At 37.7% G+C, this 21,404-nt stretch overlaps 3 protein-coding genes across 8 annotated transcripts; 1 reads left to right on the top strand and 2 right to left on the bottom strand.

Annotated features, from left to right (window-relative positions):
* Nucleotides 1-1,345: 1,345 nt before the first annotated feature.
* On the top strand, nt 1,346-12,196 carry LOC122055692. Of its 4 annotated transcripts, XM_042617240.1 has the most exons (10): nt 1,346-1,695; nt 1,777-1,891; nt 2,719-2,775; nt 2,844-3,794; nt 4,674-6,348; nt 7,404-7,710; nt 7,838-7,968; nt 9,153-10,009; nt 10,841-10,953; nt 11,784-12,196. In XM_042617240.1, exons 1-10 carry the CDS (start codon nt 1,670-1,672, stop codon nt 12,082-12,084), a joined length of 4,533 nt encoding a protein of 1,510 aa, XP_042473174.1. In that variant the 5' UTR covers nt 1,346-1,669; the 3' UTR covers nt 12,085-12,196. The 4 variants fall into 4 exon arrangements, with proteins under 4 accessions (XP_042473174.1, XP_042473172.1, XP_042473173.1 ...); XM_042617238.1 differs by having other exon boundaries at nt 2,719-3,794; XM_042617239.1 differs by having other exon boundaries at nt 2,727-3,794.
* A 632-nt stretch (nt 12,197-12,828) lies between these two features.
* LOC122055694 (probable serine/threonine-protein kinase PBL3) lies at nt 12,829-14,718 on the bottom strand. Of its 2 annotated transcripts, none has more exons than XM_042617243.1 (5): nt 14,547-14,718; nt 14,043-14,413; nt 13,822-13,960; nt 13,602-13,735; nt 12,829-13,509 (listed from the first exon to the last, which is right to left on the bottom strand). In XM_042617243.1, exons 1-5 carry the CDS (start codon nt 14,608-14,610, stop codon nt 12,958-12,960), a joined length of 1,260 nt encoding a protein of 419 aa, XP_042473177.1. In that variant the 5' UTR covers nt 14,611-14,718; the 3' UTR covers nt 12,829-12,957. The 2 variants fall into 2 exon arrangements, with proteins under 2 accessions (XP_042473177.1, XP_042473176.1); XM_042617242.1 differs by having other exon boundaries at nt 14,043-14,464.
* A 4,604-nt stretch (nt 14,719-19,322) lies between these two features.
* On the bottom strand, nt 19,323-20,722 carry LOC121968044 (homeobox-leucine zipper protein ATHB-13-like). 2 transcript variants are annotated; one of them, XM_042518566.1, is made up of 2 exons: nt 20,252-20,722; nt 19,323-20,166 (listed from the first exon to the last, which is right to left on the bottom strand). In XM_042518566.1, the coding sequence occupies exons 1-2, from the start codon at nt 20,570-20,572 to the stop codon at nt 20,146-20,148; spliced, it is 342 nt and encodes a 113-aa protein (XP_042374500.1). In that variant the 5' UTR covers nt 20,573-20,722; the 3' UTR covers nt 19,323-20,145. The 2 variants fall into 2 exon arrangements, with proteins under 2 accessions (XP_042374500.1, XP_042374499.1); XM_042518565.1 differs by having other exon boundaries at nt 19,323-20,182.
* Between the last annotated feature and the right edge of the window lie 682 nt (nt 20,723-21,404).

Raw genomic sequence — 21,404 nt, forward strand, 5'->3', positions numbered from 1 at the left:
ATATCTATTATCTTATAGACAAACAAGGTGGATTAACTAGAAGTGGTTTATGAATTTATTATTTTCATGAGAATAATTAATTAACAGAATTTAATAGGAGACATTCACGGTAGTAAAATAAGAGTATGCCCATCCAAACGTTCACATAAAGGATACATTTATCTTGACTTTATCGAGATTCGAATCTCATATCTTATGATAATAATATCTAATGTGCTAGCCACTAGATTTATCTAAATTAAAATGACACCTTTTATTTTAGTTATCATAAAAGAGACACCCCTTTTTAAATAAATATCAAAATACGTACTTTTTATTTTTTATTATAAAAATACCCTTATTCCAAGTGTTATGGTAGTATTTTTTAGCTAATTTTAACTAAATTGTTCTATAAAAGGACAATTTCGTGCACGAAGTGCGGGGTCTCATAGAGAAATAGACTCATAGCTAGTCAATTAGATTAAATAAATTATTAATGCGACAAACTAATCATCTTCTAATTGGTCATTTATATGAAATTAATGGCCCCATAAATAATTTTGAAATTAAAGAGTCACGTTCAAGACTTGGCTTTCATTGTTTTTAATTATGTCAATTATCAACTAACTCATTTTCTTATTAATATGCATTTTTAAATTATTAATCAAAAGTGAGACAATGTACAATAATAAAATAAAATAATCTTTATTGTATAATTGACCTAGTTTCTTCCTGGTCTTACACTATTTGAATGCAAGAATGACAAAATAAATGTAATTTGACGAGTCCTTTTTTGTTTGTCTAGTCTCATTAAAAGTTTTATAATGTTTACATTAAAATTTTATTTTAATAAAGTGCTTAACAAAAGTTTATGGTATGATAATATAACTATATTTAATACACTAATAATGGTGATCCCATATTAAAATTATATCTATTATCTTCTAGATGAATAAAGAGGGGATTAATTCTGATTTATGAATTATTTTTTGTTTAATTTATTAATAGGTTTCTATTTTGCATATTCATTTGCTTAATAGATCAAAGTAAAATCAGATTAGATTTAGTAAATCCGAAATTACTAATTTGAAATTTCATTATGAAAAATAATTAGTGAGTTAATAAAGGGAAATGTGTTAAATTATTATTTTTACGAGAATAATTAATTAACGGATTTCAATAGGAGGCCTTCACGAGATGGGCTTAAGTGGTCTTCTTGGGCCCATTAATCTCCACATTACTTAGCCCAGTTTTAAATTATTATTTTTTTACGAAATGAAGGGTTATTTCGATATTTTTCAAAATTGGGGCGACCAAAACGAAAATAACGAAGGTTTTTTTATTTTTGCCCTTGTTTCTTCCAAAACCCTCGTTCATCTTCGACGTTCTTCTTCCTCCTGAAGGCGGCAGCAGACCACCACGGTGCCCGCGCCTCAAGAGAAGCAACAGCCGTTGGGAAGTTCTTGTAATTACCGACGTCGAATCAGGCTCCGCAGATTTCCCTTCTGTCTTTTGTGTTCGCCTCACGATGTTCTGTTAGGGAAACACACCGACTCGCAAAACCCTAGAGGTTCTTGAGAGAATGAGAGCCAGTACCCTGGAACCCTAAACAGGACGAACGTTTCGCCTAGTTTAGAGTTGGGTTCAACCTCTTTTTTTTCCATGGCAGCAGACGTAGCCTTGGATTTCGATGCCTCGAATCCGTGCTGCACGAAGGTTAAATCTCTGTTCGGCACTATGTTTTCTTTCGTTTCAGTAGTTCTCTACCAGTGTTCTGATGTTTCATTTTGTTTTCAGCTTAAGAAAAAGTTCCAGAAGTTGGAGGCAAGCAGGAATGCTCTTCGCCAAGCAGTGCATATCCTCGAGCAACAAGTTGATAAACTGGAAGGCGAGAATGCCAAGCTTCAAAAAGGTACCTGCATTCGTTTTCTTCTACTTATGTTAGATTTGCGCACTTCATATTTTCTTTCCCTAATCAATTTATGTCAATTGATAAAAATGATTCGTGAAGCCTCATCGTAAGAAGCTACATCTAACAGTAAGACCATACTTTTTTTCTATACATACAACCAACTAGCAGGGCTTTTCTGTATCTTAATTTGCTGTAGAAATTTTTTCTTAAATGTGGAAATCAATTCTTGAATAACCATTATCCATCTCTTGTTTCTCATTGTCATTAGTACACCAAGGATATTTTTAGCAATAGTTATAAAAAGTTAATTGATAAACGCTGAAAGAAATGTTTAGGTATAACCAGTATCTGGTTATGCAGTTTGAATCTGAGTAGAAGTGAATAACTAGGTATGATTCCACTTTGAAGAAATTTTGGAGGATAATAAAAAGAAACATAAATATTGCCTGTGTTTGCATTGGCATTTTGAAGGAAGCCTATTGGCCTTTAGGTTTATTATCATGCAAACAAAGTTAGCATAAATCAAAATTTCATAGTTTTGGAGTTACTTCTCCTTCTATATATGTGGTATTTCTTCATCTGTTTTCTTTTATGAAGTGTGAAATCCAAACCTTCTGCGTGAGCAGCATTTCTGATATGCACAGCTCCAAAAGAATGTGTCTCCTTGCATCTAGCTTTTGAGTGGTACTTTGCATGCTTTATCCTGCAACTGGAAAATGCTATGTCAATAAATAATATTCTCTTGTTTCTTCTGTGTTTCATTCTGGCCATTTTTTCTGATCAACTTCCCTAGTCTCTAGATGGCTCAGTATTCTTATCTTATTCAGTTTGTCAGCAACATGAGGATTTGGAACCTGGAAAAAAAGCAAATGAAGAAGAACCAGGTATCATACTTAAGTTGGAGAAGGAAATTTATGATTTGAAGGCTGAGATAACTGCTTATCACCAACAGGAAACTAAAGTTCATGGTAAGATGCCGGATGTTTGTATCTCTGAAAGGGATGTAGAGATAAAATTGTTGAAAGAAGAACTTGTAAAAGAGAAAGAAAGAGGTGATTCTGAGAAGAAGAGAGCTGAAGTTGAGAAAAAAAAAGCTGCAGAGGGAAGAAAGCTGCTTGAAACAGAGCAAAGGAAAGCTCAAGAACAAAGGAAACTAGCAGAGACTGAACGAAAGAAAGCTGAGGAGCTTGAACTTTCTCTGGTTAGATTAAGAACTGAACTTACTGATGCCAAAACAAAAATAACGATGGAGAAAAAGCTGTTTGAAACAGAGAAAAGGAAAGCTGAAGAACAAAGGAAGCTAGCCGTGACTGAGCAAAAGAAAGCTGAGGAGCTTAAACCTTTTTTGGAGAGATTAAGAACTGAACTTACTGACATCAAAACAAAATTAATGACGGAAAGAGCAAAAACCCAGGAACTGGACAAATCAATTGAAGCAGAAAAGCATAAGACTATGATAGAAAAGAACCATGCTGATTTCGAGAGGGGTAAATCTAAAGAGCTAAGTAGTTCTTTGGAAGCACAATGCATAGAGTTGAGAGAGCAAAAGATCAATGTTGAGCGTATGAAGCAAATGCTGGAGGACAGGAATAAAAAAATAGAAGACCTAGAAAAGAAGTTAAACAAGGTCATGTCAAATCTAGGGTCTGCCCATGACAAAAAAATGAAGCTAGTTTCAAGTGATGAAGTGGGTATTATCAGGTCTCTTAAACAACAACTCAAGTTTGAAAAGAAACGAGTAAAATATGCAAAAAGAATGGTTAAGCTTGAAAAGGCGGAGAAGGTGGTTATTGTCCAACAATTACATCTCGTACAGCAGGACTTTATGCAACTCTCTTGTCACCTTAAGATGCTTGGTGATCAACTGTCTCACAGAAATGAAGGTACACACGGCTTTGCAAAGGTTTGTGACAATTTTTTATTTGTGTTTCACATGTTCCAGTGATGGAACACTTTGTACTTTCGTAAGGTTTTGCTTTTAACAGCCTATTCTTCCCCTAACTGTGTTACTTGTCTGATCCTCGAAAAGCATAGAGAGGCTATCTTATGTATGTATGCTGCATGATATATCCTTGTTTGTGATTTGATTTTATGGCTCAATTGTTCTTGATTCCCAAGTCATCTGTGTTTCTGAACATTTTTTTGTTCTAATACTGTGACATACCTCAGAAAGCTGGTTTGGCCCCTGGTTTTATTTTTTTTAATGGGTTATTATTATGTTATAAAGTGTTCATGCTGTTACTCCTGAACTTTCATGCCATGATAGACTCAGGCCATAAGTTGCATTTGGCTAATGTTGGATGTGTTTCATGTAAGTGCTAACTTTGAATCTAGTTTTTTAGATTTAAGATTATTCATATTCCAGTAGATGATTGTTTGTTTAACCATGGGCTGACTGGCATACATCGTCTTTGCAGGGTAAACACCTGAACCTTCAGATAGTTTTGACCACTCTAATGAGATCAAGTTAGTTATGAGATTGTTAATAGAACCCCAAGTTGAGATAAGAAACTCTGATTTCCTGATCACACGCTACTTGTCAAGAGCTTAATTTGCAGGCAGAGATTCCATATTTTTATGATTCTGAGCAATGAGAATTCAATCTTCCTAGTGTTTTAACATTTGAACTTAGTTTTTCTTAGGAAAATCTTCATGCATTTAGTTCATATCTTGTTTTTTGGCTCATAAACTTCAATCAGTCGAGTGATTATACATGGTCAGTGTATATGTATTGAATTTTTCATCATTTTCTGTTGCCCTAAAAACAATGATTTTTTTGCAGGTTGATGGATCAGGTCTTAAATTAAATTTACGATCAGCACTTCATAGTTCACAGAGTGATCTTCTACAGGGCAAGTTGTACAAAGGTTCACCCTCTAGCCCTGGCTCGTTTAGAAAATGCTGTCATTTTGATGTATCTGGAGGACAGTGCATAAGATCAATTGCAGGTACTCAGTTTGCATTGGAGTCTGTTGGTAGAAATTCTTTTGGAAACAAGCAACAGAGCTCTACAGTCTGTTCCACTTCTGCAACTTGTTCTGATATGATGAGTTTACAGGGAATAGATGCTGTATTTTTAGCAACCCGCAATACACAAGACAAAAGGCCTGTTGTTGAAGAATACAAGGTTACAGATAAAGTATTTTTTGTTAATGGAAAGAAAAGGGAGAAGCAAGAATTGCTGGGCCTAGATAATTCGTTCTGTTATAAGGATAAACATTTTCATAAGGATCCACTGCCATCTGTTTCTGAAGGAAACAAAGTTTCAGATAGTGTTGAAGTTCATGTTGGTAGCAAGAAAAGGAAGAAGAGGGATCCAGGGGCATTAGATAAATCATCCTGTCATAAGAATACAGGTTTTCATAAGGATCCACTCACATCTGTTTCAGAAGGAAAGAAAGCTACGGGTAACATAGTTGATGTCACTGGCAAGAAAACCAGGAAGCAGGATCCATTGACATTGGATAAATCATTAAGTGACAAGGATAAACAATTTCATATTGGCAAAACAGAACTACCAACAGGAAGAAAGCTAATCAGAAATCCTGTTGGTCTTCCCAAACCAAATTCCCATGCAAAAAATGGAATCCCAAAAACTTCTAATAATTGGAGAGGACAACTTGCTGAAATTCACGATGGTATGTGTGGAAAGTTTCAAGGAAGTCTGAAGAACTCAAAAGATAAGCAGGAAACATCATGTCTACAATGTTCTAATCCTGGTCAAATGCATCAATCAGAGAACAATTACCCTATGGTGTCATGTAATGCCAATAAATCATCATCTATATCACTCATAATGAAGGAAGTTAATCCTTCAACTAGAGAAGAGGATATTGGTGCTATCAGTGATAATCAGGCTGATTTTGTTTGTTCTAAGAATATAAATTTGCAGGATTGCATGACTCTGCTCATGTTGGATAATGAGGATGATGAGAGACGGTACATGGAAGCAGTTGAAAGGCCTGTTTCACCTACTTTACCTGAAATCAGAATTTCCAATGGAGGAAAGGATCAGTCTCACTGTTTGGTTGACAGCATTTTCAGGAAACCTATATCTGAAGTTACTTGTGAACCTTGTTGCTATTTTGATGTTATTGACTTGGAAATTAATTCAAACAAGTTGGAATTGTTGACACCAAACCCTCCAGTACCAAAGGATGCTATAGGTGTCATTCATGCGTCTGAAGATTCAGAACCTGATTCTGTTCTTGAAAGTCAGAGAGATTTAAACAAAAATGAGATTCAACCTTTAGTTTCAAAATGTACTCAAGGTTTTGTTCATACTTCTGAAGAATCAGAACCTAATTGTGCTCTTATAGTTCAGAGAGATTTACACAATACTGAGCCTCTTGAAAAAAGTGTACAAAAATTTGACCATGGGGAGACTATGTCTCTGGCTGTTGGAAAGGCATTCTGTGACAGGGTGGTAACCGTTGCTGGCCAATCTCTGATGTCAGGTAATGCTATTTATATCACCAGTACTACTACATAACTTGGTGAAGTTATAATGTATAGATGAAGATCCATTTGTCAACGTGGATAATGGTTTTTAAAAGTATATTGCTTGTTTAGATCTTTTCTCGATAGCTTAAGTTTTAACTAGTGATTCATGCAAATTTAACATGGTATTGGAGTATGAGGTCATAACTTTAATCCTTCTAGTGTCAGTAATTAATAATTTTAGTGATCTTTTCTTTATAGCTTAAAATTTGTGATTCATGCAAATTTAACATGGTATTGGAGTATAGAGGCTATGCCTTTGAATCTTGCTAGTGTCAATTATTAGAAAGAATTTCTGCGACTAACTAAAGCAGTGCAGATGTTGGAGTTTTTCCAGATACATGTGGGGGTGAGTGTTAATAGTGTACAAATGCTGTGGGTTCTATATTAACAGTCTAAAATTTTGGAATAATCAGTCATCGAATCAAAATTTAAGATGGTATATTGCAAGATGTATTATATTCCTCCAACTAAGCTAATGACATATTTTAGTTAATGTATTTGATAGTTACAAACAGCACAAAATTATGTTGCAGAGATGTGAATGTTGAGATATGTGGGTTCGTAATCACTAGGAGAGTTTAAATAAAAATGTTGTTACATATGAGCAACTAAGTACCATTTATATCGGATGCAAACAATCAGAGAAGATATGTTTATTTGGCAAATACATGCTTAAAGTTTACTGAATTCTGTATTTAGACGAATAAATAATTAGAGTAAAAGTAAAAAAAAAAATTGAATCAAAAGTATGAGAGTTAATTGAACAATAACAAAAAGTTACATGAAGGGTGGTTTCAGATATGTACACACTGGGCCTTTTTCTGTAACTTAAACTGTGGACAAATTTGACTTTGGTAAAGCAATTGAAGATTGTCAAGTTATGCTAGAAGCGAACATATGTAATATCATAGGTGGTGAGTAGTGTAATACTTTTGTAGCTTGTGATCCTTTGTTAGTGATCCAGGATAACTTTTATTATAACTGATCATGATGTTGTGGCAAACCCCAGATGATTTTCTTGGTGCTGGAAAAGTTGACAACAACCAAGTTTCAAATTACAATGTAGTGGCCAGAAGTGACAGTCGTGTGCATTTATCTGCCAGCCAGGAGGTACAAAATCCACATGGAAACACTGCTTCGCTTGAAAATACAAACTGGTGCTGTGTCGTCTTTTCAGATTGCAAGGATGAAAGCATATCACGAATAGTTCAAGCTAGAAATATCGTTGCATCTCAAAATTTTAGAAGTTCTCAGGTGGACTGCAGTATTGTTGAAGTCCTACAGAGCTTAAAATCTCTGTCAGAGCTCCAACCAGAGTAAGTTAATTGATTCCATAATCCATACAATGAAAAATTTAGTCAACTTGGATTTTATAGCAGAAGATGATTTACATATGCCTTTAAGCTAAACATATAACATGTTCAATAACTCTACTTGCTTCAGGGAAAAGGTCTGTGTTTTCTTTTCATTGATGTTGGGCAACATTTCTGGTAGACTACGTGCTTATCCTGAAAGCATGATGGCCAGCAATATTCTACAGTTTGCTAAATCTTTGTCCGTGGAGATTGATAAAGGTTTGTTGATCTTTGTCAGAAATTTTTATGACTTTTTTTTTTTGCCTTGTTTTCTTAGCCGTTTGACATGTACAACATTGTGATACAATTTGGGCAATATGTCTTCGCAATAATGATCAGGAAAATCAATCCAATGCAAGGGGATGGTCTTATCCTTTCTAACGTGTCCTGCTAAACCCTAAATCATCTACATGAAGTCCTAGGAATAGTATAGATGGACACCTTTAAATAGGTAAGCGTCTTTTGTCGAAAGTGTGTAATGTGATACATCATGACTACTTAGTTCATCAATGAGCTTCTCCATACTAGGTCAATGTTTTAGGACAAAAATGTATTCCTGAAGGAACTCAATGCATCTAAGTTTTTAGCACATATCTTGAGATTGAATGAAACTTAATGCCTTGTGGTCAATGTAGAGGATGAATTCATGAGTAAGAAACAACAATGTCCGATGGTCTGGATGATAAAACCTTTTATCGTAGGTTGCATAATTCTGTTAGATTTTGAATTTTTTTTTGCTAAAAGATGCAACACCTTGCCTTAGAGTTGATATATTCCTACCATCCTTGAGGCAACTTGTTATAGGAGTCATGATGGCACTAAAGTTCTTAATAAAGCGCTTATAGAAGACCACTATGTAAGATTCTGGCCTCATTAATTACCTTAATCTTCTTTTGGTCTATCAAAATGCCTTTTGCGAAGATAATAATCATAAGGAAAAGGACTTAGGGCTGTATGATAGAAGATTTCTTCAGGTTCACAAATAACTTTTAAATCCTAAGGGTCTCATGGATGAACAAGTGTGTTCTAGGTGGATATTGTGACGAATGCAAACTTATATCGTCCCTACCTTTTATTTAAGTGTTTCTTATATCTTTTGTCAAGCATCTCTCCATGTTTTTTATTTTATGGAAAACAAATCTCTCATCAGTCTAGACTGTTTTGCCTATGCTGTCCCATAAATATGCTCTCAAATTTTTCTGTTGTTTAGAATCATTCTTTTTGTTTGCTGAACTTTATTTTAAACCATCTCTTTAAGGCGTTGGCTCTCTAGTTGGAATGATACTTGACAGAATTTCTCTGATAAATCAGTTTATTTTTAAAACATAAGGCATGTATTGATGTAGACAGACCCCGCTGCCACAACTCATGTGATTGCTAACTAACCCATATTTCTCTTGCAGTGTTTTCTGATGCAACAACTTGCCAGCTATTTTTAGAAGTTTGCAAGATAGATGTGTTATTGGACCTACTAGAAGATTTTATTATCAAGAGAAGGATTTTGATGTGCAAGGGTGTGGAGTCTGAGCAATCATGTTCAGTTTTATCTAGCAATTTTTTTCATGCGAAATGTGGAGACATGTTTGTGACCCAGAATGCTGCTAAAACCAATCAGCTGTTGGCTACTAGCATCTTTTGTGCATCCATTTGTTCTATGCTTGACCAAATAGGCTTTCTTGTTGAAACTTCTTATAAAGTTCTTACGCACTTTAAATGTGATACAAGTTGCAATTTGTTGATATTGCACATATTTGCTCTAGTAAGTGGTGAGAAGTTTTTTACTATGGAGAAATACAGTTTTCTTGCAATTGTCTTAAAATCAGTCATTTCCATTCTCGAGGAAGGATATGAAACAATGCCTTCTGGTCATTTGACTTCAGATGTGGACATCAGTTTTTCTCCTTGCGAACAATGTCCTTTCTCCAAAGAGATAGCTTGCACAGAAAAAATCACTTCTTCATTGATGGATATACTGCATGATTTTGCTTTTTCTGGGAATTCATCAACGAGCTCTATATTTCCCTTGTCACGGGAGCCAATTGCTGAAAGTTCTCATGGTGCAGAAGACAGCATCCATTGCTCAAGAGTACATGACAAGTCTAATCAATGTGAATCTTCATGTGCGTTATTTAAGCACAGATGTCATGCTGATCAAACATCCAGTTCCACTCCTGAAAGGGTAACCAATTATGCTCCAATGAAGCCCCTCTGCTACATCATTGATGTTGTTTCTGCAATTGAACTTTTCAGCCTCTACATGGTACCTTTCTATGACTTGTTTGCCATCATAATTTTCCATCTTATTGCTAGTCCATCTGCATGCTTACTTTTTTCTACTTTCCTTTCCTCATAGCAACCACACAGTTTTTTAGTGGACTATTGAATGTAGCCTGGAGTTAACAGATTTTCTCACAATGATGTTTGTTTGATTACTCGAACCATGATTTTCTTACATTTCACCTTAGCACGCCACAAGCACTCTTATGATGGAATAATTTGTTTATTCATGAGAATTTACATTATATTTTGCCTTTTACCTTAGTTAATCAATCACATAATTGTGTGGATCTCTATTCTCTGTTGCAATCTTCAGGGATGTCAATATATTATTTCACACTGTTGCTTTTCCTAGGCAATTCTCATTTCCCTGCTAAACCAAAGCCTTTATTTTCCTCCTGCACATGTTCAGATACTTCGTTGCAACCTTCTTGGATGTCTTAATATATCATGTGTCATGGTTGCTTTTCCTAGACAATCTCAGTTCTCTGCTAAAGTCAAAGCCACTATTCCTTCCTGCACATGTTCAGATACTCATAGACAATCTCAGTTCTCTGTTAATGTCAAAACCAGTATTTCCTCTTGCACATGCTCATATACTTTGTGAATTTACCTTTTACTTGCAATAGTAAAAAGATTATTTACCAGGACCATTGAGCTGTGTACATCAGCTATCTGTCTGATCGTCAATGATTTGAGACTTCTCCTTTTCTATTTCTTCTAGATATATGAAATTGCTTTCTCATGTTATCATATCCATCAGATCATTAGAGTTGGCAATTAAGTTAAAAAATTTGTGGTATTTTTGTTGCAGGGTTGGAAATGGACATCTGACAATATTCTACCACGAATTCTTGCAATGCTAAAATTATGTCCATCAAGTGAATTTTCAGTTGCTGCTGTGGTTTTGATTGGTCAACTTGGAAGGTATGCTTTCCTTATTCTTACATTAACAACTACTTCCATTCCTAATCTAAATTTAACCATCAGGAAAAAAATTGCTCATGGACAAACAGAATACCTTTTATATAGAGCAGGAAGGAAGTTGCTGAAAACCCACCATGACTACTTAAGCCCATCACGGGTATACAACAATCCCTTTGGCAATCACCATACATCCAACCATCTACGCTTGTCACACATGTTTTTGATGCTAGATGCCAAAAGAAAAACAACACGGAGAAGAGGTCACTCACTGCATAGATCAAAATTGGGAAGTTGTAGCAAGAAGAGAATGGAGGTTTTGGTTGGAGCCTGCAGATTTGACAGGAATATACAGGCTTTTTGTCTCCAAGAAATCATTGTGTATATTAGCCGATACATCTGGATAAACCTGCTCTATAATTTAGGATTGGATCATTTCACTAAGAGTGAATAGCAATTTCACCTTTGCATAAAACTAATTAGGTTGTTGCAGGGTATATATATATATATATATATCGACATGAGATGCCTGCACAATAGGTTGTCTTGGCCGTGGGTGCATGTATCCATCAATTGGGAAGTTCATATATAAGAAAGATGAAACTTGAACCTTGGTTGAATACTATCATAATTAGGCTTTTAAATATATTCTATCATCTCACATTTTTTTGGCAATTACACTTTTCATAGGATGTTATATTATATATTCATTGATCTGTTATTCTTATTTTTGTCGTCTTCATGATTTTTGGTTATATTTTGTGTTATGTTTACCTTAAAGAAACTTCATCGGAACTGATGTTTTTCCCTGCCGGTGTTTGTTGTTTGTCCAGGTTTGGTGTTGATTATGGAGGTTATCAGGAGATAAGTGTTTCACAACTGAGGTGCAATTTATCTTCTTTGCTCAAAGCTTCTTTACATGGGAAAAACAGCCTTCCAAACCAACTTGCTATCATTAATGCTCTGGTTAATCTTCTTCCCTTGAGTTTTAAGGAAATTGTGGACAGAAACCATGAGCATTTAGTCGATGCTGCTGATCAATTTCAAGAAATCAAAGTAGTGAAGGAGTGGTTTGCTCAGCTGGATAAGAAAATGCAAGTTATAGTGCTGAATTTTTCTGGTCATGCTGTTTGATCGGGGCACTGGTTTTTTGGGTTGCTCGGGCATCTGCAGATTGAGTTGCCGTGACCCATTGACTGAGGTTTTTTCTGCCGCAACATACTGTTTTTTGGTGAAGTAAATTCTTTTGACAGATCTGGAAGAGCATCAGGCGGGATTTTGGTTTCAATAGTTTCTTTAATTCCTTGTAGTCAGCATGTGTTAGCTATGCCAGTGCATATTCTCATGCTTATTTTGTATAATGCATTGCTTTTTGGATATTCAAGTGTCGCTGACCTGATGCTATCCATTTTTTTGTGCTATGCATTGAATGCATCCTTGTCGATCAATGCAGCCTTTTCGAAGTTTTGGCTTGCTTTAGGATCCAGTTCAAAGCTCGGGACTAGCTTGGTGGTGGTACAAATATGACTCAAGGAGAGGAAGCTTCAACAGCAGAGGTCCGAGCAAGGTATTACTAGTTCGGTAAGTTCAGCTGAGCTACCGGCAATTTCTTTTGATGAGTTGCTTTTGAGAACTGCTAGTTCAATTTGTGATTTTATTAAATACTAGCAAAGGTTGGAGTAGCATGAATGAGGGCTTCACGCATGAAGACCTTCCTCACAATCACACAATTCAGTAGGTTTAATCGCAGCAGTTCACTTGTGTGTTAAGTCCCTTTCCATTTTTGTTTTTCTTTTCTTGAAGTTGATCGATATGATTATTAATATGACAAATAACGTAAAATATAATGTTAAAACAATTATTTTCACCAACATTTCATATTTCACGATCACGTACAGTTCATTAATTTGCACGCAAAAACTTATTTCATGAGAATATCTCCATGACAAAAGAATCTATTCATATGAAAAGCTCACCTAAAAAAGGAATATTTGTAAAGGAGAGTCACTAGCCGCGGGGCGCACGCAGCGGGGAACGACGGTTCTGGACCGGCGACGACCGTGTGACTGCCGAACCAGAACTCGTCTTCCTTTGCCGCTCGCCCTGCGGAACCCAAGCAGCACCATGCTTTGCATCCTGCAGCTTCTCCAGCGAGGTGGCGACCTCAGCCATGCGCGGCCGTTTCTTCGCATTGCTTCCGATGCACTGCTGAGCGAGGATGCTGAGCTCGAGGGCCTGCTTCTTTGGGTACTTCCCCTCCAGCCTCCAGTCGGTGATCTGGTGAAGCTTGTGCTTGTTGCCCAAATGAGGCTTCGCCCAGTCCACGACGGTCTGCTCCGCCCCCGCCTTCGTTTTGTCGAAGGCCCTTCGCCCCGTCAGCAACTCCAGCAACACGACCCCGAAGCTGTACACGTCGGCCTTCACAGAAAGCCTGCCTGTTGCAATGTACTCCGGAGCTGCATATCCATGAGTTCCCATGATCTGCGTCGATACGTGAGTCTGGTCGCCGGTCGGTCCGTCCTTCGCCAGGCCGAAGTCCGAAAGCTTCACGTTGAAATCCTGCAAAACAAAGCCGTGAAGCTCACTCAGACACTTATCCGGACAGGGTTCTACTGTTCTTCGAGATCTGATGCCCGATGGCCGATGCGTACGTTGTCGAGGAGTATGTTGGATGCCTTCACGTCTCGATAAATGATCTCGCACTCGTCGTTCAGGAAGGATAGGCCTCTCGCAGCTTGAATTGCGACCTTGATCCTAGTTTCCCAAGGCAGAGTTGCAGGTCCTTCTGCAAAGAGAGAGCTCGGTCGGTAATGAACGAGAAGAGAAGAGTCCGATCAAATATTGAATTTCCTTCTTTTTTTTTTTGCTCACTTTTGAAAAAAAGTTGGATCTCTAAGCTTCCTTTCGGCATGAACTCGTAGACCAGGAGCCGATTATCGCCCTCCGAACAGAAGCCGATCAGCTTGACCAAGTTCGGGTGGTGGAGTTGACCCAGATAGTTGACCTCAGTCTGCAAGGAACCGTTTGGAAAAGTCTGAGACCAGGAAGAGCCTAGAAACAAAATGCAGCAGCGCCATCTTCGTCGAACTTACCAGCCATTCCTTGTGACCTTGGAATCCATCAGGTTTGAGTTTCTTCACCGCGACCAACATGGCCGCCGACGATGCAGACTTCGAAGGGGCTAGCGTTTGCTCGTCGATCCACCCTTTGTACACGCAACCGAACCCGCCCTCCCCGATGAGACTCTCGGAGCGAAAGTATCTGGTGGCAATCCTGAGATCGCTGAAACTGAAGTTCTTCAAATTGGAGGACAGAATTTCCCCTTCGCTTCTCAGCGTAGGAAGAGTTCCTCTGACGACGGTTTCGCTAGAGGAAGTCGAGCCAAGGTTGGATGTAGTAGAAGCTGTCAGAGTCGATGGGAGCGAAGAAGCGCTGGTTTTGCTGGTGATTCCTCTCGAGCCATCTGTGAAGAGAGCTGGATTCTTAGAATCATTTACATGCATGGCGAACTGAACTGAAAGATAGCAACTTTAAGCAGTAAAACAGACTAAAACTAACAGATCAGACAATACGAGGAACAGATAAGAAATCCTCACAAGTAGAGTTTGGGGGGGTCTGAGAGCCGTCGACCATGGACAACAAGTTGAAGCAGTTCCCCATGACTCCGTAGAAGGGATTGCGAGCTAGTAGAGGAGATTAGAAATCCATGGAAACGAGAGGGCGAAAAACTGGAGGGTTTGTGGAGTATATGGCTTCGAGGCAAGTTTGACTGGCGAAAGAGGAAGAGGAAGAGGGGCGTAGACTCGGTGACGGGAGGGAAGAAGGGGAAGGCCGGCCGTATCATACGGTTAGATTCGGGGTGGGTCCTCAAGTGTGAACACAAATCCGGTCAAGCCCCCCAAAAAATAAAAGTAAAAAAAAATATTAGTGGTATGATATTATTTATTTTAAATTTAAGTTCCTGATTTTTAACTTTATTTTTAATATATGATTTTTTTTTTAATATTGTAATCCCGTAATTTTCCTTCAAATGAAGAACCGCCTGATTTTTCTCAAGCAGAAAATATATTCATTTGACGTGTCTGATCCTTATTTATTTATGTTGGATCCCGTGATAATTTTGATGTAATCAACCAAGTCTGAGTGTCAGGAGCTTAGGAGCACAGGAAGCGGAAGACGCAACTAGCGAGAAGGAGGGCACGGAAGGGAGCCGACGGGCGTCCGGGGACGAGAGAGTCTGAAGAGTACTCCGGTGACGTGAAGAGCGTGCGCGCTCGAGGGACGTTAAGCCGAGACGGAGGAGAAGGCCGGAATTGGGTTCGATTTCAGTTGGCCGCAATCACCCAAAGAACGGAGCTTCGAGCAAAGAAGAAAAGGAGTCAAAAGAGGTTGAAATTACTGTAGCAGAAATTATTGTAGCAGGAACCTTGAAGGCGCCTTAAACAGTCTGTTTTGACCGTTTGCGCTGCGGATAAAGTTTTATCCGCTGACTGAGCTGGAGGCGCCTTAAACCTTGTTGGATGCGCCTTGGACCCTCGGGATAGACTTTCCAGGAGCTATAAAAAGGTCCCTGGAGCTAGGAATTCAATAACAACTTTGACAATCAACTCTGTACTTAATTCCTAGCAATAGTTCTGAGTCGTTAGTGTGTAAAAGGCTTCTCCGCCTTCAGAGAAGGAGAATTTTTCTACTGCGCTTTTTCTACTGTCCTGGATTAACAACCTTCTTGGTTGTAACCAGGTTAAAATCCTGATCTTCTCTGTATTTCTTTATTTAGTTTTTATTGCTTTATTAATTTATCACTATTGCACTAATTGAGTTGAAAGTACGAGGAGGGTATAGTTTAAATTTTATTTTCAGCAATTCACCCCCCTCTTGCCGACCTCCGCTGCACCAACAAGTGGTATCAGAGCCAGACCGCTCAGAAGGACTAACCGTCGACTGACGCACAACGATCAAAACGATGACCGGAGACAGGGAATACCCACCTGCATTCGAGGGGGAGTTTGCTTTATGGAAGCAAAAGATGGAGGTATACCTTAACTCTGATTTTTCTATTTATTTAATAATGAAATCTAGTTATGAAGCACCAAAGAAAGCAAACGGAGAAGAGCTCGAGAAATACCTCTGGAACGAGAAGCAACGTGATAAGTTTATGGCAAATGCACGGGCTGAATTTCATCTTCTAGCCACAATACCAAATGAAGATCTCGACAAAGTCGGAGAGTACAATAGCACAAAAGAACTTTGGGAAAAATTCTTAAAACTCCACGAAGAACAAACTGAAGTTAAATTCGACTCCTCGATGGACACTGATCCAACGTCAGAAGAGTCCGAAACTGAGGTAAGTGCCGAGACAGAACCAGTAACCGAACTCCAACTTGAAGACCTAGAATGCTCATCACAAATGAGCATCGATGAAGGGGGAGAAACATCAGAAGATGAAAACAACCCAACAGGGGGAGAATCAACCGCCGACAAGGTAAGTCAGGTATGGTCTCCACCTCTTGGCAAATTAATTGTTTCAATTGAAATATTGCCGAAAGGTTTTCGTGAATTACAAATTATTTCGTCGAAAGAATATTTTAAATTAAAAACTGAAAAACTATTAAAGAATATTGAGTTAAAAGATACAATTTGTCAATTAAAAGATTTTGACAAATTAACAATAGAAAATGTACAATTTTTTGCATGCTCAATACTTTTTGCCATAATTCTAAAAAACTATGAATTAAGAACTTATGAGAAGTTAAAATGGAAATTTAAAAAATCATAATATTTAATCTTAGTAGAAATATTAGACTTAGCACTTTCAGAGAAGAAAATTAAATAGTAAATTTCTTTATAAAGCTTTGTCAAGGAAGTGATTGTTGCTCCAATAATCAAGAAGGCATAGTGTCTCGCCACGACCTGGAAGCTGAAATATTGAAATGAAAGGTTTAATTAACTTTATAAAAAAGCATTTAAAAATTAGAATTAAATAATACTTTGAAAGTTTAATCAAACATTTTTGAAAATATTGTTTATAAATTCATTTTTAGAAATATTTTTTCCTGAAAAAATTCTAAAGACTTAATTTACTTTTTGACTTTAAATTTATTTTAGAAAATCCCTAAAATTATTTTTAAATATTCTTCTAGAAAATTCCAAAAGTTCATTTACTTGGAATTTTTTTAAATTCAAAAAAAAAAAACTTTTAACTTAGAATTTTTCTTTCAAAAAATTCATTTTGGGTAGAAATATTTTTTTTCTGGAAAGTTCTGTTTGAAAATTTATTTACTTTGAATTTTGTTTCAAAGTTCCCTCTAATTAGGACCCCATTTTTGCTGTGATCAAAAGGGGAGAGAAAAGTACAAGTTTAGGGGGAGTTAAAAAAAAAAATTTAATTAAAATTTCTTTTATTATTAGTGTTGCAATTTTACAAATTGTAAAAATTATGCTTAACTGGTTAGTTTAGTAATTTTTTCTTTAAAATTACTCTTTATGTCTATTTTAACCCTAACTTGAACTTGGATTGATGCACATCAAAAAGGGGGAGATTGTTGGACCCCGTGGTAGTTTTGATGTGATCAACCAAGTTAGTTAGGTCATGCTGTGTTTGATCCCTGTGTTTGAGTGTGCAGGAGCTTAGGAGCACAGGAAATCGAGCGGAAGACGCAGCTAGCAAGAAGGACGGCACGGGAAGGGAGCCGACGGGCTCGGTGCGTCCGAAGGACGAGAGAGCTGCGGAAGAGTACTCCGGTGGGCGTGAAGAGCGTGCGTGGCGTTCGAGGGACGTTAAGCCGGGACGGAAGGCTGCTCGAGGAGAAGGCCGGGAATTGGGTTCGGGTGAGCCCTATTCCGGTTGGCCGCAATCACCCAAAAGAACGGAGCTTCGGAAGTCAAAGCGAAGAAGAAAATGAGTCAAAAGAGGCTGGAAATTACTATAGCAGAAAGTTATTGTAGCAGAAGTTACTGTAGGTTGAAGGCGCCTTAAACAGTCTGTTTTGACCGTTTGCGCTGCGGATAAAGTTTTATCCGCTGACTGAGCTGGAGGCGCCTTAAACCTTGTTGGATGCGCCTTGGACCCTCGGGGTAGACTTTCCAGGAGCTATAAAAAGGCCCCTGGAGCTAGGAATTCAATAACAACTTTGACAATCAACTCTGTACTTAATTCCTAGCAATAGTTCTGAGCCGTTAGTGTGTAAAAGGCTTCTCCGCCTTCAAAGAAGGAGAATTTTTCTACTGCGCTTTTTCTACTGTCCTGGATTAACAACCTTCTTGGTTGTAACCAGGTTAAAATCCTGATCTTCTCTGTATTTCTTTATTTAGTTTTTATTGCTTTATTAATTTATCACTATTACACTAATTGAGTTGAAAGTACGAGGAGGGTATAGTTTAAATTTTGTTTTCAGCAATTCACCTCCCTCTTGCCGACCTCCGCTGCACCAACAACCTAGTGTTCATGCTACTCGATTTAAATGATCCCCTCGGGGTGGTGCGATGGTTAAGATATGGGGTGTTACCATATGAAGTTTTGGGGTGCTAGTAGCCACCCGTGATTTACCTCCTCCGTGTTGACCTAGGGACGGATTGGCGGGGGCGCTGGGGGCGAACGAATCGCCTTTTTACCACATGTTACTCGATTTAACTAACCTACTAGTTCTTTCTATCCACAGTTCACTCGACCAAACTTTCTTATCTCTCAGTTTAACTGACTTACTAGATCTCCTGACCTAATCGCAACTAAGATTTCTCTATCTGACTATCCACGAGGATTTCTTACTGGTGTCTAGTCCTTTTGATCCCGACATGGAAGTCTCCACTTTCTTTATTTGAGATTAATATTCTATTCACACGGCTCGATTATATTAACTCTGGTACACAATTGACAGTCAAATGACTCAAATCTTCTAGCAGTTCGAATAGCTTTTGTGTATAATCATCGGTTAGACCTTCTGACTCTGATACTAATTATTAAAATAAAAAACTAAATATAATTATATGATATTGTTCACTTTGTATCTAAATCTTTATAAATTAATTTTTTAGATTTTATCAAAAGACGGGTACCAATGATTTTTTTAATAAGTCCAATTTTTTTGATATGATTTCAATGTGAAATTTTATTTACAACATTACAATTCCAACACAGATCAGACCGATCGAAAAGATTTCGGTCTGCCTATTTGGTTCGACCACTCGGACAGTTTATCTCGACCAGTCGACCGTGTTTGGCATTCACAATCATTTAAAGTGAATCCTAACAAAATTCTGAGATTGCGCAAACTTTTCTTTGTTGAAGAACGAATCAACTGCTTGGACTTTGATCTAAAGCTGATTGGCTCCTTTTGATTATTCATGAACTCTAACTTCAAATAGTAAACAAAAATGTTTGCATAAGCTCCACTCTTCTCCTCATTTTCATATCCTTTTGAACCTCCACAATGGACTCCAACAATATGTCAACTTCATCTTGCATTTTTCAAACTCTTATTATCAAATGTCTATCCTCATGCCTCACTAAGTCAAACCAATCATCAAGAGAACAGATGGCAGGAAGAATATTGAGTTAATTCCATTATAATAAATTATTTTCTTATCTGACAAAGTCACTTTGAATTGATCAACGAAAAAACTAGAAGTCCATACGAACACTCCCACTGTGGAAGACAACGTACACATTAATGCATTTCCCCGACACTTTTGTGCTGAATTGGATCGTTAGATTTCTGAAGAAATTGCAGTGGTTGAATTATATGCATGAACTGTTCATGTCCATGTCCATGTCCATGTGATGAATTCTTCAACAACAGATTGATCGATCATATGGAGGACCTAACCAAACAAAATAAAACAAAAAGCAGATAAAATTGCTGGATCATCAATTCCAGCTTTTGGGTTTAGCATGAATGGTCCAAGAACAATCTGCTCCTTTCAATTACTTGCCTTACAGAGGTCTCTGCTTCCGTAGCTGACAGTCATTGCAGTAAAGAGAAGAAGCTAATCAACCCACCAACACTTCATGAGTCAACTGATCAACATCGCCATTTTACTTGGGAGCTTCCACACACTTCTCATAAGCCCACAGGGTGGAACAGAACAAGTACACAGAGCTATCAGTACATGCCAATTTGATCTTCTTGGTTTTTAAAATGATGTGATGGAAGAGGAACTGGTAATTCTTAGTGTATCAATGGAAGTTGAGGTTGATCATCAGCTCCGACGCCACTCTCCCTGTGCGAGCCACGATCTGCATAAACTTAGTGTTCCCTTAATGATCCCTGAGTTCATGTTTCAGAATATTGACGAGCAGTGGTACCTCAGCTTGGATCTTGATGTTGTGGGCTCGAAGAGCTTCGTTCTCGGATTTCATGGCCTCGAGCTGTCTCTTGAGGGCATCGTAATCTTTCTCCTTCTTCTTGGTCTTCCACCGGGCTCGCCGGTTCTGGAACCAGACGACCACCTGCCTCGGCTGCAACCCAAGAGCCACGGCCAGCTGCTTCTTCCTCTCAGGCTCCAACTTGTTCCCCTGCTCAAAGCTCTTCTCCAATGTCCTCAACTGCTCCACACTCAGCCTCCTCCTCAGCACCACCCTGCCTTCCGAAAAGTCCTCCTCCCCGTTTATGATCGATTTCAACATGATCAATGAACTCACCTCTGAGAAGATGATCAAAATTCAGTGCTGGCAAACTATACTGTAACTTGATTTAGCATCTTCTCCGGATGAGTAATGAAGGTTCATGAGTGAAGGAGAAGAGGAGGAAATTGGTGATGAAATTCCTGGAGAGACAAGGACAAAGTAAGCTTTTAAGGAAGATGTCCCTTGAGGAGAAAGGGAGGGCAGAATCTAGGGAAGGGTCCAGTGAGCTGCTGGGACTGCTACCTAACACGCATACAGCTATTTGTGATTTGTGAATTTTGCTCTGTCTCATTCCTCATCACTCCTTTGCATCAAATGGAAGAACACACGTTGGGCTGCTAGACTGCTATCTAAAACTCTTTAGGATTCTAACCTTAATCTTGTTGTTGTTCTTCTTCTATATTGTTTACTATTTATTCTTTTCTATGATGCCCATCGCACTTTAAACACCTCTACCATCATCATTCCTTGTGGGTTTAAAATTGGTATTTAGAATGCAAATAAAATAAAATAAAATAAATAAATAAATAAAATACTTCTATAGATATTAGATAAAACAATGTCCAAAATTAAACGTTGACATCAAAATTTAATTTTGATGAAGCCCAAAATAAAATTATTTTAATATATCTTTTTCTTTTTATATTGAAAATAATTTTAAAATTTATTAATAATTTCTACAAACGTATCAAATACCAATCAAGAATTTAGAGTTCAAGACTAATCGTGGTGTATTATTAGAAAATTTCTTATTAATCATCGATGTATTATTGAAATTTTTTTTATTAATGATCTAGAGTTCGAGATTCAGTTGGGCATATTATTAAATTTT

The sequence above is a fragment of the Zingiber officinale genome, chromosome 3B (assembly GCF_018446385.1).
Source record: "Zingiber officinale cultivar Zhangliang chromosome 3B, Zo_v1.1, whole genome shotgun sequence".
In the NCBI taxonomy this organism is placed as follows: domain Eukaryota; kingdom Viridiplantae; phylum Streptophyta; class Magnoliopsida; order Zingiberales; family Zingiberaceae; genus Zingiber; species Zingiber officinale.

Bases quoted from the DNA above. Each gene is read 5' to 3' on its own strand.
- LOC121968044 (XM_042518565.1), bottom strand. From the start codon at position 20,572: ATGTTGAAATCGATCATAAACGGGGAGGAGGACTTTTCGGAAGGCAGG. The intron at 20,183-20,251 runs GTACCACTGCTC...AAGTTTATGCAG, and splicing joins ACATCAAGATCCAAGCTGAG to ATCGTGGCTCGCACAGGGAG.
- LOC122055694 (XM_042617242.1), bottom strand. From the start codon at position 14,610: ATGGGGAACTGCTTCAACTTGTTGTCCATGGTCGACGGCTCTCAGACC. The intron at 14,465-14,546 runs GTGAGGATTTCT...GCTATCTTTCAG, and splicing joins GACCCCCCCAAACTCTACTT to TTCAGTTCGCCATGCATGTA. The intron at 13,961-14,042 runs GTAAGTTCGACG...GGTTCCTTGCAG, and splicing joins AAGGTCACAAGGAATGGCTG to ACTGAGGTCAACTATCTGGG.
- LOC122055692 (XM_042617238.1), top strand. From the start codon at position 1,642: ATGGCAGCAGACGTAGCCTTGGATTTCGATGCCTCGAATCCGTGCTGC. The intron at 3,795-4,673 runs GTTTGTGACAAT...ATTTTTTTGCAG, and splicing joins GTACACACGGCTTTGCAAAG to GTTGATGGATCAGGTCTTAA. The intron at 10,010-10,840 runs GTACCTTTCTAT...TTTTTGTTGCAG, and splicing joins AACTTTTCAGCCTCTACATG to GGTTGGAAATGGACATCTGA.